Source organism: Impatiens glandulifera, chromosome 1 (assembly GCF_907164915.1).
Source record: "Impatiens glandulifera chromosome 1, dImpGla2.1, whole genome shotgun sequence".
NCBI lineage: Eukaryota > Viridiplantae > Streptophyta > Magnoliopsida > Ericales > Balsaminaceae > Impatiens > Impatiens glandulifera.
In genome coordinates, this window is record NC_061862.1 from 103,975,455 (window position 1) to 103,991,243 (window position 15,789).

At 34.5% G+C, this 15,789-nt stretch overlaps 1 protein-coding gene across 1 annotated transcript; it reads right to left on the reverse strand.

Moving 5' to 3' along the window:
* Positions 1-13,938: 13,938 nt before the first annotated feature.
* LOC124922695 (homeobox-leucine zipper protein ATHB-12-like) lies at positions 13,939-14,795 on the reverse strand. The gene is made up of 2 exons (XM_047463411.1): positions 14,353-14,795; positions 13,939-14,272 (listed from the first exon to the last, which is right to left on the reverse strand). The coding sequence occupies exons 1-2, from the start codon at positions 14,722-14,724 to the stop codon at positions 14,063-14,065; spliced, it is 582 nt and encodes a 193-aa protein (XP_047319367.1). The 5' UTR covers positions 14,725-14,795; the 3' UTR covers positions 13,939-14,062.
* Positions 14,796-15,789: the final 994 nt, after the last annotated feature.

Genomic DNA, 15,789 nt, shown 5'->3' on the forward strand with positions numbered 1-15,789 from the left:
CTTAAATACTCTAAGATGTCTCATATGTATTAGTCTCCTCTTTTGAGACCCCGATGATGACGTCATCTATAAAGCACAATAAAGCTATTGAATGTGTCTTCTCTTCTAAAATGATCATCTTAGCGGTTGTTCTTTCTTCTACCGGATACTTCAACGACCCCTATAAGACTTTTTGTTTCAGCAGAGCCCGTATCTTAATCTATCATACTACTCATCGAGAATTACCATCTCAACGGTTATTTCTGCTCCTTTTAATAACTTCAGCGACCCCATAAGTCCTATGATATTATTAGAGCATACATATTGATCTGTCATACTACTCCTCGAGAATGAACCTCTCAATGGTGATTTATGTTCCTTCTCACAATTTCAGTGACCGCATAAACATTGTTGTTTCAGTAGACATATCTTGATATGTCATACTACTACTCGAGAATACCGTCTCAACGGTTATATTTTCTCTTACCGATAACTTCATAAACCCACATATGCCTTATTATTTTAGTAGAGAAATATCTTGATCTGTTATTATGTTCCTCCAACATGACCATCTCAATGGTTTTATTCCTGCCAACAACTTGAGTAACCACATAAGCCTTTTCGTTTTAATGGATCATGTATCTTGATCTGCCACCTCATTTTCTCCTCCAAAATGACCGTCTCAATGGTTATTTTTTCTCATGTCGGCAACTTCATCGGCCCCCATAACTCATGTTGTTTCAGTAGAGCCCGCATCTTGATTTACTAAATTGCTTTCTCCTTCAGAACTTGTCGATCTAAATTCTTACTATTGTCGTCTCATATAAAGAAACAAACAATCAAATTAACCTTAGGTCTGATACCAATTTGTTGTAACGAGAGTACGTGAGATGACATAAACAATAAAGAAAGACACAAATTTAACGTGGTTCATCAATATAAAACTTGGATACGTCCACTAAAAGAGATAAACATTATTAAGGAGATCAATATAGAAATTACACCAGTACATACTAGGGTTATGACACGAGTTTATATAACACTCGGTCCCCCGAAACCCTAATAGGGACTCGAAACGATGTTCTTAAGGTAAAGATTTCAGCTTTCTAAAGTGTCTGACTGCACATTTAATTCATCTTCAACTATGTCAACACTAATATTTTGGCAAATATTATCACAATACTTTCCTAATTATATTACTATAACAAAATATCACATTTCTTTTTATGTTAATCTTATTTCTTTAAATCAAGATTATACACCAAAAAGATATACTTTCCTTTGATTCAATATTCTCTTTCCTTGCATCATCCATTCAAGACAACTAAAAATCTCTTTAAGATAAATTTAGGCAGGCTAATCTTAAACAAAGTCTCTTGAGCATGTGTTTAAGAACATCGTCAATGGAGTTTTAAAACAGGTTTCCACCTATAGGATAAAAATAACATTTAATGTATAACCTAATCATGAATGATACTACCAAGATATATTAGCTAAAATTTAACCATTCACGATATGTAGAAGTTGTACTATCTAATCATACCAATCACGATGGATATAATGAAACTTGAAAACTATATAAAACTTGGCTTCAAATCACAAGATAGCATTCAATAGTATCTTTGAGATTACATGAGAGTAGTGTAAGAAATGGCACAATGTAAGGATTGAGAACAAAATTTTAGTCGTCGTCTCAAGCTCCAACACCGTTCATTCTTCAAGTATGGCAGTTTCCGATAGCGGTTCAATGGATCTCCGACCTCTCTATCTAGAAGTAGATAACTTGATATCCTTTGATTGTTAGCCTTTTTTTCAGTGTCAGGAGTGGTAACCTTTAGTAAGAAGTGGTAACCGTCATCTAGAGATCAGTATCCTTGCAAGAATGAGGGATTAAAGTGGCTATATATGTAATTATGAGTGTAGGATAGACATTTTAGTCAAAAATTGAGTTAATTGGGCTTGGCAAGGTGATCGAACTGTGCTGAGTCCTTGGGCCGGGTTTTGGACGAATGGGCTGGATATCCACGGTCCAGGGCTACAATTTTGGCTTTGGGTTCAATGTATTTCATCAATCAAGGCCGAATTTATAATTTTTTAAAGTTTTTCAAATAATCCCTTGCCCGGTTTCCTCTATTATTCCCAAATAGAAACTTTAAAGAGCTCCCCGGATGACTCGAGATGAATTAGGAGCTGGGAATGGTATCGTTGGAAAGGTAAGGATCACAGCTACAATTTTCATGTTGTAAGATTTTAGAGATACAGTCTGTGGATTTTCCAATCTTCGCTTGAACATAGACGGACACAATTTGCACCACCTGGCTTGTAGGTGCTCTAGCGTGTTAGGATTTGTATCTCCCAAATCCGACCTGCTTGAAAACAATCTGTAAAAATACAAAAAAGAAGAACACAAAAACACAGATTTATAGTGGTTCACTCAAATTGAGCTACATCCACTTCAGCCACCACCAAATTTACTATGAAGAAGAAGAAGGAATATAGAGTTTTTGTCTCACACTTTATCTCTATAGAATTATGTCTCTCCATGTAAACCCTTAATAATCACATATTTATAGGGTAAACATTCAGGTAATAAACCTAAATAACTTTGGTCAGGTCCAAGCCCAAAACCAAAAAAAAAAACCAATAAACTCTAATTAACAATGTAGAATTTATTATAAGTGTAGGCTTCATAACTCAACAATCTCCCACTTGGAGACTAACTTCATCATCTCTCGATCGGTAGTGGCTTTCCATTCGGTGTCTTAACGAAGAAGACCAACTGAAGTTGCACACAACTTTAGTTTCTCATTTGTCACAGCTTTCGTCAACATATCAGCTGGATTCTCACTCCCGGGAATCTTCTCAAGAGCTAATACTCCATCTTCTAAAGCTAACCGGATGAAATGATAACGAACCTGTATATGTTTCGTCCTTCCATGATAAACAGGATTCTTTGCCAAATGAATGGCACTCTGACTGTCGCATCGCAACACACTTTCCTCGTAGTCTTGACCCAATTCTCGCAAAAAGGGTTGTAACCACATCATCTCCTTAGCAACTTCTGTCACAACAACATACTCTACTTCACAACTAGAAAGAGCAACAATCTTCTGCAATTTTGATACCCAACTGATTGCAGTACCTCCCAGAGTATAAATGTACCCTGTTGTGCTCTTCCTACTATCAACATCACCACCATTGTCAGCATCAACATATCCTTCTAAACCCATATTAGACTTTCGAAAACACAAAGCGAGACCCGTACTTCCTCTTAAGTATCGTAGTATTTACTTTACTGCTTCCCAATGTTGTCTACCCGGGTTGCTCAGGAATCTGCTAACAACTCTCACTGCATGTGCTATGTCTGGTCTTGTGCAAATCATCGCATACATAATACAACCAATAGAAGAGGCATACGGAACAGTGACCATGTAATTTTTCTCCTCCTCTGTTGAAGGCGACTGATCTTTAGATAGTCTGAAGTGACTAGCTAAGGGGGTAGTAACTGGTTTTGCATCATACAAGTTGAACCTGCTAAGAACTTTCTTCACATATTCTTCTTGTGAAAGCTTGAGAACTTCTTCATCCCTGAAAATTCTCATCCCAAAGATTTGTTTAGCAGCACCCAAATCCTTCATTGCAAACTTTTCAGACAACTCTTTCTTGAGCTTGTTAAATCTCATACAAGCTTGCTCCAGCAATCAACATGTCATCAACGTAGAGAAGAAGAATAATGTACGATTTATCAAACATCTTGATATAGCATCAATGATCAGCTTCACACCTAAAAAAATTGTTACTTTTAATGAAGCTATCGAACTTCTTGTACCATTGCCTTGGAGCCTGTTTCAAACCATACAGACTCTTCTGAAGCTTACACACAAGCTCATCTTTTTCTTTGATTTCAAATCCTTCTGGTTGTCGCATATAAATCTCTTCATCTAAATCACCATGAAGAAAAGAAGTTTTGACATCCATTTGTTGAAGATGAAGGTCTTCTTTCACAACCAAACTCAAAATAGTTCTGATTGTCATCAATTTAACTATTGGAGAGAAGATCTCATTATAGTCAATACCTTCTTTCTGTTGAAATCCTTTCACAACCAACCTTGCCTTGTACCTCATGGTTTTATCATGTTCTTCTTTAATCCTGAAGATCCATTTGTTGTGAAGTGCTTTCTTTCCCTTTGGTAGCTCAGTGAGCTCCCAAGTCTGATTCAACATCAAAGAGTCCATCTCATCTTTCATAGCAGACTCCCACTTAATCGATTCATCAAATTGTATTGCTTCCTCATAACATTCAGGTTCACCTCTATCTGTCAACAAGATATAGTTTAGAGATGGAGACCACCTCTCAACTGATTTTCGATTCCTTGATGATCTTCTCAACTGTATAACCGGTGTTTGCTGATTTACCTCTGGGGCCACGTTCTCAACGATTTCATCTTCAACAACACATTGTTCTTCTTCGACAACCGGTATATATTCAGCTGAAAATTGTCTCAAATCGACTGTACTAGTCTCTTCCAACTTGGAATCACCATCAGATGTCTTCCCAACACAATCTTTGTAGAGAACCTGTTCATTGAAGATAACATTTCTGCTACGAATGATCTTCCGATTTTAATTATCCCAGAAATGATAACCAAACTCGATATCACCATAACCAATGAAAAAATATTTATTAGACTTTGGATCAAGTTTGCTCCTATCACATTCATTAATATGAACATATGATAAACAACCAAACACTTTCAAATAAGAAAGATTTACCTTTTTATTGCTCCAAGTTTTTTCAGGAATTTTGAATTCAAGAGGAACAGAGGGTCCCCTATTTATCAAATAGGCAGCAATATTAATAGCTTCTGCCCAGAAGGTTTTAGGCAGCACTGCATGCAATCTCATGCTTCTAGCACGCTCGTTCAATGTTCGATTCATTCGTTCAGCTACTCCATTCTCTTGAGGCGTTCGGGGAACAGTCTTCACCATACTGAGTCCATTCACAGCACAATATTCTTTGAAATCTAGATTGATATATTCACCTCCATTGTCGGATCTCAATCACTTAACTTTCTGATTTTTGTTTCATTTTCAACCAAAGCCTTCCACTTCTTGAAAATAGCAAATACTTCAGACTTGTGCTTCATAAAGTAAACCCATACTTTTCTTGTTGAATCATCTATAAAAGTCACATAGTAGTATGATCCGCCAATAGAAGAAACAGGTGCAGGTCCCCACACATCAGTGTGTACCAACTCTAGTCTTTCTTTATTGAGCTCCTTCCCAATCTTTAATAAACTCACCCGTTTCTGTTTTCCAAGAATGCAGTTTTCACATAACTGATGTTCAACAGACTTCCGTTCTGGAATCTGTCCATTCTTCAAAAGAATTTTCATCCCTTTTTCACTCATATGGCCCAACCTGCAATGCCACAACGCACTGTTCTTCGAGTCATCAACTACAGCAGCAACTGTTTCTCTGCAAGTTGAAGTCGTGTGTAACGTTCCAGTTTTATGACCTCGAGCAACAACAATTGCTCCTTTAGTCACCTTCCACGCACCATTTCCACAACTGAAATTGTGACCTTCTTCATCAAGTTGTGTAACAGAAATCAGATTGCGCATTAAACCTGGAATGTGTCTCACCTTATTAATCTTCCAAACAGAACCATTTTCCATCTTCAATTTGATGTCACCAATGTCAACAATATCTAGTGGCTCACCATCTGCGAGATAAACTTTCACACAGTTTCCATCCACATAATTCTCCATTAATTCTTTGTGAGCAGTGGTATGGAAAGACGCTCTTGAGTCCAAAACCTATGAATCTATCAGGCTATCAATAGACAGAAGTAACGCATTAGTGACAGATTCTGTAACAACGTTGCTGCATCATTTTTATCATCACCATTTTTCTTCGGTGCTTTGCAGTTCCTCTTCAGATGACCCTGTTTACCACAATTACAGCACTCAAATGTCCTCCCAGACTTGGACTGACTCCTCCTGCTCCTTGACATAGATCTTCTCTTACCTCGGTTGAAATTTCTATCATTACCTCTTCCCCTCTTTTCCACATTCAGAGCAGAGCCTTTGAATGTTTCACCAGAATCAATTTTACGAACCTCTTCAGCAAAAATACGATCTCTAACTTCAACAAATTTTATTTTAGCATTTCCAACTGAATTACTAATTGCTGCCCTCATAGGTTCCCAACTATTTAGTAGAGATGCTAACAAAATCAGGGCACTAACTTCATTCCTAAAATCAATCTCAAGAGATAGCAATTGATTCACAATTGTATTGAATTCATTCAAATGAGTAGTGACAGAAGTACCATCAATCATTCTTAAGTAAAAGAGTCTTTTCATTAAGTGTACCTTGTTGTTAGCAGATGGTTTTTCATACATATCAGAAAGAGCTTTCATCAGACCCATGGTGGTCTTCTCCTTTGCTACATTGTGAGCAACCGTCTTGGCTAGCGTCAATCGGACAACTCCCAAAACATGTCTATCAAGGAGTTTCCATTCAGCTTCATTCATCTTCTCTGGTTTCTCACTCAAAGGAACATGAAGCTTCTTTTCATAGAGATAATCTTCAATCTGCATTCTCTAGAAGGCATAATCTGTCCCATCAAATCTTCTAATCCCATGTCCTATACTGTTCTCACTTGTCATTGTTTCCAATGCTCAGATCTAGCCTAGCTGCTCTAATACCAGTTGTTAGGATTTATATCTCCCAAATCTGACCTGCTTGAAAACAATCTGTAAAAACACAAGAAAGAAGAACACAAGAACACACAGATTTATAGTGGTTCACTCAAATTGAGCTACATCCACTTCAGCCACCACCGGATTTACTATGAAGAAGAAGGAATACAGAGTTTTTACCTCACACTTTATCTCTCTAGAATTCTGTCTCTCCATGTAAACCCTTAATAATCACATATTTATAGGGTAAACATTCAGGTAATAAACCTAAATAACTTTGGTCAGGCCCAAACCCAAAACCAAAAAAAGAAAACCCACTAAACTCTAATTAACAATGTAGAATTTATTATAAGTGTAGGCTTCATAACTCAACATAGCGTGGGATACACAACGAACTGGGTGGCTTATTTAGTTTCATTAGAAATATAACATCCACAGCTTTCCAACGATAAGTCATTCATCTCGACTGGATGAGTATAACAAAAGTTATGGATTTCTGAAGTTGAATCTGCCTTCAATTGGTTTCTAGAACTCAATCTGGAACATGTGTAGACTTTCATCAGCTTGGAAGATCTTCTAAACGTCAAGCCACACCTCCATATTGGTACCATCTGAAATATACCTGATTTAGATTTCCATCTCAAGTTGATTCACCTGTATTGACAATTACAACTCAAGTTATGATTTTTGGAGTGGAAGGGTGTCCAGTTTGATCTTCGCTAAGGCACATTTTCTTTATGTCGATATTTCGTTCATTTTGAGGATCCAAATACAAACTCAAGTTAAATAGTGTTTGTAGAGCACTCACTCAGCTTTTCAAAACATCCATATTCATCAAATTTCGTTCAAATATTGAAACCGGGGTGAATTTTTACGTTAAATGTAGCTTTAGTTTTTTCTTCCATGTGGGTTCCCTACCAAATGAAGAACTCTAGTGAGGCTTGTTGATGATTTCGGCCATGTTGATGCGTTGATGCGATGATGACATCAACAACTCCTTTGACTGGTCCAAACACAGTTGACCAAGTTGATCAGTCCCTTTTTTTATCTCCTCAGTTTGTGGGTTTTTTTTCCAGAGTTGTATTTAACTTCAAAGAATGACCCTTGGGATCAGAGACGTAGCTTAGGACTGAGGTGGGCTTAAGCCCACCCCAAGCTCATCTTATTTCTTTACATATATTATATATTTAGTATTAGTTGACAGAGGTCATAGTGATAGTAAAAGACGACAAATATAAATAATTACATATACATTAGAGAGAGAAAACGAGGTGAAGAAGATGCAAATTAATGCTAGTTACCTGTCAATGAAAAGTTCCATGATAAATTAAATATAGAATTTGTTTAATCACACAACGAAACAAAGCATTCCGTTAGAAAAATTAAAATACAAAAGAGACAAAAGAAAAAGGAGAAAGAAAAACAAAGATGGTAGGTCACGTACAACAAAAAATTAACGTGCACGAAAGTATTCATGAAAAAGATGATCTCTCTATTCGACTCCATGGGCTTTCCAGAACAAATTTCAGATGGTGTAATAATAATTGTGTTATAAATTATATGCATCAAACGAGTACAATCATTGAACATACATCAATTCATTTCTAACCAAACAGTCCACCAAAAGATAATAGAGATAATCACCTAACGATCTACATTTGTCATATGTGTTGCCTCGATCTAAACCTCTCAACAACTACTCAGAGACTTAGATATCACCCACTAAATTACAGACATGCTCCATAGAATATTCCAAATACCTTCCACCCCACGACAATGTAAAAGAATGTAAGACGTTGTTTCAACCTCCATAAGGCACATCCGACAACGATTAGTCATTATACAACATTTTTCATATATATATATATGTTGTCCGTCAAAATCCCACCATGAATAATACTCCAGCCAAAGAATGAGATCTTAGAAAGAATTTTGGACTCTCACAACTTCTCCCAACCATAATTGTACGATGACAAATCAACATACAAGTTATAACAACGCATCACATAAAAACAATTCATGTCTTCTCATTGTCTAACATCATGTTTGATCGATTTTACCTCCTTACGCCCCACCTTTGACAAAACTTTATCATAAGAAGAGATCTCTGTTAGGATTTGGATCTCCTAAATGTGACATGTCATTGATCACTATTTTCTTTCATTCCGCACAACAATTAGTATCAGAGTGGGTTACAACCGATCAGTTTATCAATATTTGTTATCTAGCGATAAGATGTCTTCAATGAATCTGAAAATCAAAAAAAAATCAAAAGTCAAAACAGTTTTCATCTATGGCATATCAAAATGTGAGACTTGATTAAACAACAAGGCGTCTAGACACCACTATTGAATGACAAGGTGAAAATTATTGCAGGTCCTATAAAAGAGTCTATCTCTAGTAAAATCACTATTAAACTTGAGGCCTTAGAAGAGAAGGCACACACAACGATTTTACTCTATCTGGATGATGAAGTTATCATTGAAGTATTAGATGAAGATACTACAATTGATCTGTGGTCGAAGTTAGAGCCTTTGAACATGATAAAGTCACTAACTAACAAGTTGTTATGAAAGTAACGTTTGTTCAATGAATCTCTTCATGAATGTCACGATAAGTTCAACAGTATATTACTTGAATTGAGAAATATAGATGTTAGGATCGAAGATGAAGATACTGCATTAATTTTGTTGGTATCTTTACCCAACTCGTTTAAAAAGTTTGTTCAATCGTTCGTTGTGGGTAAGGATAATGTGAGTCTAGAGGAAGTTTGGTCAGCACTTTATACTAGAGAATTGTGCCATAAGGCGAGCGGTGAAATTGTAGACAGTTAAGCATCTGGGTTGATTACCAACATAGTCAACTACAAAGGATCCGAAAAGAAGAAGGATTAAAAATGCAAATCTAAGGGCCCTAGTGCTAAAGAAATTTCTAATTACTATACAGAACTTAGTCATTGGAAGAACAATTGTCCTAAGAAAAAAGACAAGGCTATTATAGCACATAAAGAAAGAGACACTAACTCTAAAGAGGACATTTCCCTTGTAGATAAAGCTTCTCTACATCTTATTGATACATGGGTGTTGGATTCAGGGTGTTCATATCATAGGAGTCCAAATAAAGAATAGTTCGATACCTATGAAAATTATGATGGTGGAAACGTTGTCATGGAAAACGATATTATATGTAAAACTGTGGGTATTAGGACTATCAAGATTCAGACTAATGATGGTAAAATAAGGACCCTAATTGGCGTTCGGCATGTTCCTCAATTGAAGAAGAACTTAATATCTTTAGGCATTTTAGATGCTAAAGGTTTAAGTTTACCGGTAAAGAAGGAACATTGTGCATCAGTAAAGGGTCAATACTAATACTAAAAGGTATCAAACTATTTTACCTTATATATACTATAAGGTAAGACGTTGAAAGGTTCCACTACGGTCGTATTCAAATCTGTGAATCAACACCCTAATATAACCAAGTTGTGGCATATACGACTTGGACATATGGGTAAGAGGGGGTGTAAATTATGCCCAAACGGGATCTTCTATCTGGCCACAAGGTTACTAACCTTGAGTTGTGTGAACACTGAATTTTTGAGAAAAAACATTGTAGTAAGTTTGGTAAGGGATTTCACAAAACTAAGGGCACGTTGGATTATATTCACTTTGATTGTTGGGGTCCTGCTCGAGTTGAAGGTATAGGAAGTTATAACTATTTTTTAACATTTATAGATGATTAATCAAGGATGACCTGGTTGTATCTTATGAGATATAAGAACGAGGTATTTAAGACCTTCAAACATTGGAAGGCATTGGTGGAGAATCAAACTGTAAAAAAGGTTAAGAGATTGTAAACCGATAATGGACTTGAAGTATGATCATCTGAGTTTGATGAGTTCTGCAATGATATGGAGATTTCAAGATATCACATTGTCTGAGGTACACCGTAGTAGAATGGTGTATCAGAAAGGGTGAATCAAACACTACTAAAGAGAGTTAGAAGCATGCTTTATAATGATGGATTAGTTAGGAAGTACTAGAGTGAAGTTGTCTTAACGACTTACTATCTGATAAATCGTGCACCTCATATTGGGATTGATTGTAGAATCCCTTATGATGTATGGTCTACTAACGTCGTTGATTATTCGCACTTAAAAGTTTTTGGGTGCATAGCTTACTATCATGTTAGTGAAGGAAAACTAGAACCAATGGAAAAATAGGGTATCTTCATGGGCTATGGTGATGGAGTCAAGGGATATAGAATTTGATCATCTTTTGAAGGTATAGTAATCCTCAGTAGGGATGTCACGTTTAATGAGATGTTTATACTTAACTCCTCTATCAAGCCATCAATTGCTTGTGAAAATGATAGTACCGAGAAACAAGTGGAGTTTGAGGTGGCTCTAGTTTAAGAAACAACTGACATGACACGTGATATTGATAAACCATTTAAAGAAGTTTATCAATTTGGAGTACCTGAAAGTCAATCTAACATTGCTACACAACCTAAAAGGAAAATTAAAGCTTCTAACAAGTTAATTCATTCAATCAAGGGAAGAAAGACCTCAATTGGTCCTAGAAGTAGGACAATTAATCTCTCTATGAATAATACTGAAGAAATGGCAAGTTATGCACTTTAGGTAGCTGAATATGTCATACATAATGAGTCATCTTACTATAGTGAAGCTGTTAGTGGTGGTGGTGGTGGTGATTATGTGCAATAGATTGATGCCATGTGTGAGGAAATGGAATCATTTCACAAGAATAATACATGGGAGCTGGTTACATTACATAAGGGGAGAAGAGTCATTGGGTGCAAGTAGATTTTCAAAAGGAAAGATGGAATCTATAATGCTGAAGGGACTAGATATAAAGCACGACTAGTTGCAAATGGGTTCAGTCAAAAGGAAGGCATGGACTACAACGAGATATTCTCACCTACAGTCCGACACACTTCTATCAGGGTACTACTAGCTATAATAGCATATCAGGATATGAAACTCAAATAATTAGACATGAAACGACTTTCTTACATGGTGAGATTGAGGAGGATATATTGGTGAGTCGGTCTGAAGGGTTTCTTGTTCCTGATAAGGAACATATGTTTGTAGTCTGAAGAAGTTTGTGTATGACTTAAACAGTCTCCTCAACAATGGTATATAAGTGGTTTGACAATTTCATGATTGAACATGGTTACAATAGAAGTGCATATTATTGTTATGTCTATCACAACAAAATCGGTGATGGTTATTTGATTTATTCACTCATGTATATAGACGACATGTCAATCATAACCAAGAAATGTTAGAGATTCAAAACCTGAAAGTCCTTCTTAGTTCCGAGTTTGATATGAAAGATCTAGGTGGACCACGAAAAAATTTGGGCATCAAAATAGCAAGAGATCAAGTTCAAAAGAAGTTATTCTTTTCACAGAAGAGTTATATTTTGAAAATATTGTCTCATTTTGGGATGAGTACAACAAAGGCTCTAAATACTCATGTAGTTGTTACTGATTATTTCTCTATGTTCGCACCATAGTTTGAAGTTGAGAAGTTACACATGTTTCATGTAATGTATGATAGTGCGGCGGGCAATTTAATATATGACATGGTTTGTACTAGACCTGATATTGCGTATTTAGTTAGTGTTGTTGGTAGGTTTATGTCTCAACCTGGTAAGGAACACTTGCCAGCGGTAAAGCGAATATTTTGCTTTCTGAGAGGCACGTTAGATGTTGGTCTCATTTATGGAAGTAACAACCAGTGTCTCATAACTGGTTATTCAGACTCAGATTATGTTGCAGATATTGGTGGTAGAAGATCAATGATTGGTTATGTTTACACCCTTGGTGACTCTGTGGTTAGTTGGAAGGCAACGTTACAGTTGACTTTGACGTTGTCCACTACCGAGGCTGAGTATATGTCGTTAACGGAAGCAACCAAGGAGGGTATATGGTTAAAAGGATTAATTAGTGACATTGGTATCCATCACGATTGATTTTTGTGATAGCTTAAGTGATATCTATTTGGCCAAGGATAATGTGCATCATGATAGAACCAAACATATTGATGTTCATTATCATTTTCTTCGTATTGAGATGAGAATAAATTTGAAAAAGATTGGCATTCATCATAATCCTGCTGACATATTCACGAAGCCGGTCCTACTTAATAAATTCATCCATTATTTGGACTTGCTAAATGTTGATGGTTGTAAATAGCCTGATAAGGCTCAATTTTATTGGGTGATAATAAAGCAAGGTGGAGATTTGTAAAGATTTGTCTTTAGTATATGAATTAATATCAACCATTAATTGTTTGTGGTTTATATTAATTTTCGTTACATCACCATTTTTCTACGGTTACACTTATTTAAGTTAGGCGTTTACGTTTTCATATAATTGACATATTAATAGTCGTTAGTCTTTTTCATGATATGCTTTTCATTTTGATAATTGAATTCTCTATTCATCTGTCATTAATCATCATTTACTTTCATTCCCACAATAGTTTTAAAACATTTTTCCTAGAAAATGTGACTAGATTCATTTTATACACTTATTAAAAAAAATTAATAATCCCTTTTATAGAAAAAGTTTTAAGACTTTTTTGTTCATTGACAATAAAAGAATGTTAATTTCCTTTCAGAAAATTTAATATCAATACTCTCTAATTTAGCAAGAAAAAAAGCAGAAGAATATTATAAATTGTAATCTAATCTGTTTAAATTGTGTGATTGAATTTGATTTGATTTATCAAAATCAATTGTATCAATTTTAAATTCTTTCATGCATTATTTACGGTTTCTTGGTACCATTTTTTTTTTTTATCTTTGATAGTAATAATTTATTCTCTGAAAGAAGCTAGCATTTTCTCCAATTTATTTAGGATATTTATAGTTAAAATCAAACTTACTTTTTTTCAGTTGAGTTTTCATTGTAGTTTTGGTGGGTTACTTTTTTTTCAGTTGAGTTTTCATAATTTATCAATAGTGATATTTAGAAGAAGAACCTTGATTTTCTTTTATATGAAAGATTTTTGGTGATATTTGGAATTTTTTTCTTTTTTTATGTGGTTCCGTTTTTTTTTCGGAATGCGACTATTCTCTTTAGTTACGTAATTCACAAACACACCTAACTAATTAACCATGTGAGCGGAATTTACCGACTAACAGATTTGAACCTAAGACGTCAGTGGAGGCTAGGGATATCCACCTTCTTCAAAAAAAAAAAAAATTTATTCATTCGGGTGAGAAATGAAAGGAAAAGAAACACCCAAAATTCGATTTTGTTAACTAAACACTAATACAAAGACTACTCTAAATGCCCAGGGGTGGTTATGATATTTACATGGTTTATTTTTTATTTAACTTTTGTCTAGACATCCCACCATTGATTATAACTACTACCACATTGGTCTAGTAAGCAATTCTCTACCATTTTCCCCATTTCTTCATCTTCAATCTGCAATCCTAAATAGTTATCCTCCAAAAGAAACCCATTATTATTATTTTCTTCCTTCCAAGTTTCATCTTTTACAACAGCTCCTCCTGATTTCTTTTCCAACAGTTCACTCAGATTTTGAATCTGTCAAAAACAAACAAACACCCATGTTGAATTTTGTTCATGTTCCTGTTAATGTAAAGGATTATTAATTAATTAACTACCTGGAAGAGTAAAGATTGTTTCTCTTTTTTAAGGATATCAAATTGAGAAGCCAGATTGTTGTAACTGTTATGTAGGATTGTGTATTCCTTATGAAGCTGTTTTGTCTTCCATCTTGCTCTTCTGTTTTGAAACCAAATGGCTATTTGTCGAGGTTGGAGACCAAGTTCTTTAGCTAGTTGCAGTTTCTTTGCTGGTTCGAGTTTTGTTTCTGATTCGAACATGGTTTCCATTGATTGGATCTGGGATTCACTGAATCTTTGCTTGTTGTTTTTCTTGGTTGTTTTATTCTGTTTTGACATGGAACTGCTGCTGCTGCTTAAGGATTCTGTTGATGATGGTAAGATCATGAACAGTTCGGTTTCATCAAACATTATCTTGAAGAATGTTTTGATGTCTGAAAGGTGAAGTTGTTGAGAGAAGAAGAAGAAAGAAGATATTTTTTATTGTGGAATTAAGAGACTGGCTTCTGAAATCTGGAGACTTCTTTATAATCACATCACGTGGAATTTTTCATTTTTTTTTATTTTTTTATTTTGGGGATGACGTGTATTGATATTTGATCATGTTTGGATAGCTACAATCCTAGTTTCTTGGATATCGTACCTTTTTCTTAACCATTTCATTTTTCATTTTTTTGCTTTTTTTAAATAATGGAATGCAAAGATATGAGTTTTATTGCATTTTATCAAGTTATGAAGTATATTGTTTTTTTAATTAATTATTATTAATTTAAATAAAAAGTTAATTTATAAAGGTAGAACGTTGTCGCAATAATTCCTACCAAATATTTTGAATACTAATGAAAATTATATTTGACCGAGGGTGGATAAACAATGCCGGAAAATATTTTGTTAATGACTATCTACCTATATGATAAGAAAAAATATAATAAACTTATAAATAATGACGTAATAGACAAGAATATACACTTTAATTTAAGACGTTTTAAGTACAAAATAAATTTGTGATTAATATGATATTGACTTTTACCACTGAGTTACAAAAAGTAATATGAAAATTTTGGTAAATATATTATTTTGAATTTATTGGTTCAAATTTTTATCTATTATCTCCTACCAAAATATTGAAGTCAAAAAAAATGAAGTGATAAATTAGTGAAGTGTGTTTTAATTTAGATCTTGATTATAGTTTGAATTGGTTAAAGCCTTCAATTAAGAAGTTATTGGATTTAATTCTTACTAAATAGTATCTTTATCAAATTAGTTAATATCTTGAATTAATTACCACTCTACCATTTCATTATTTTTAGAAACTTATATACTTATATAAACTCTTAATCTAATTAAATTTATTAAAACAAAATAAATTTATATATACAGATTTAAAAATAAGTTTAAAATAAATAAACTAATATAATTAATTTTGTAATTATTTTTATTTTTATAATTATTTATTTTATATTAGTTTTATACTTA

Bases quoted from the DNA above. Each gene is read 5' to 3' on its own strand.
- LOC124922695 (XM_047463411.1), bottom strand. From the start codon at position 14,724: ATGTTTGATGAAACCGAACTGTTCATGATCTTACCATCATCAACAGAA. The intron at 14,273-14,352 runs GTAGTTAATTAA...TGTTTTTGACAG, and splicing joins AACAATCTTTACTCTTCCAG to ATTCAAAATCTGAGTGAACT.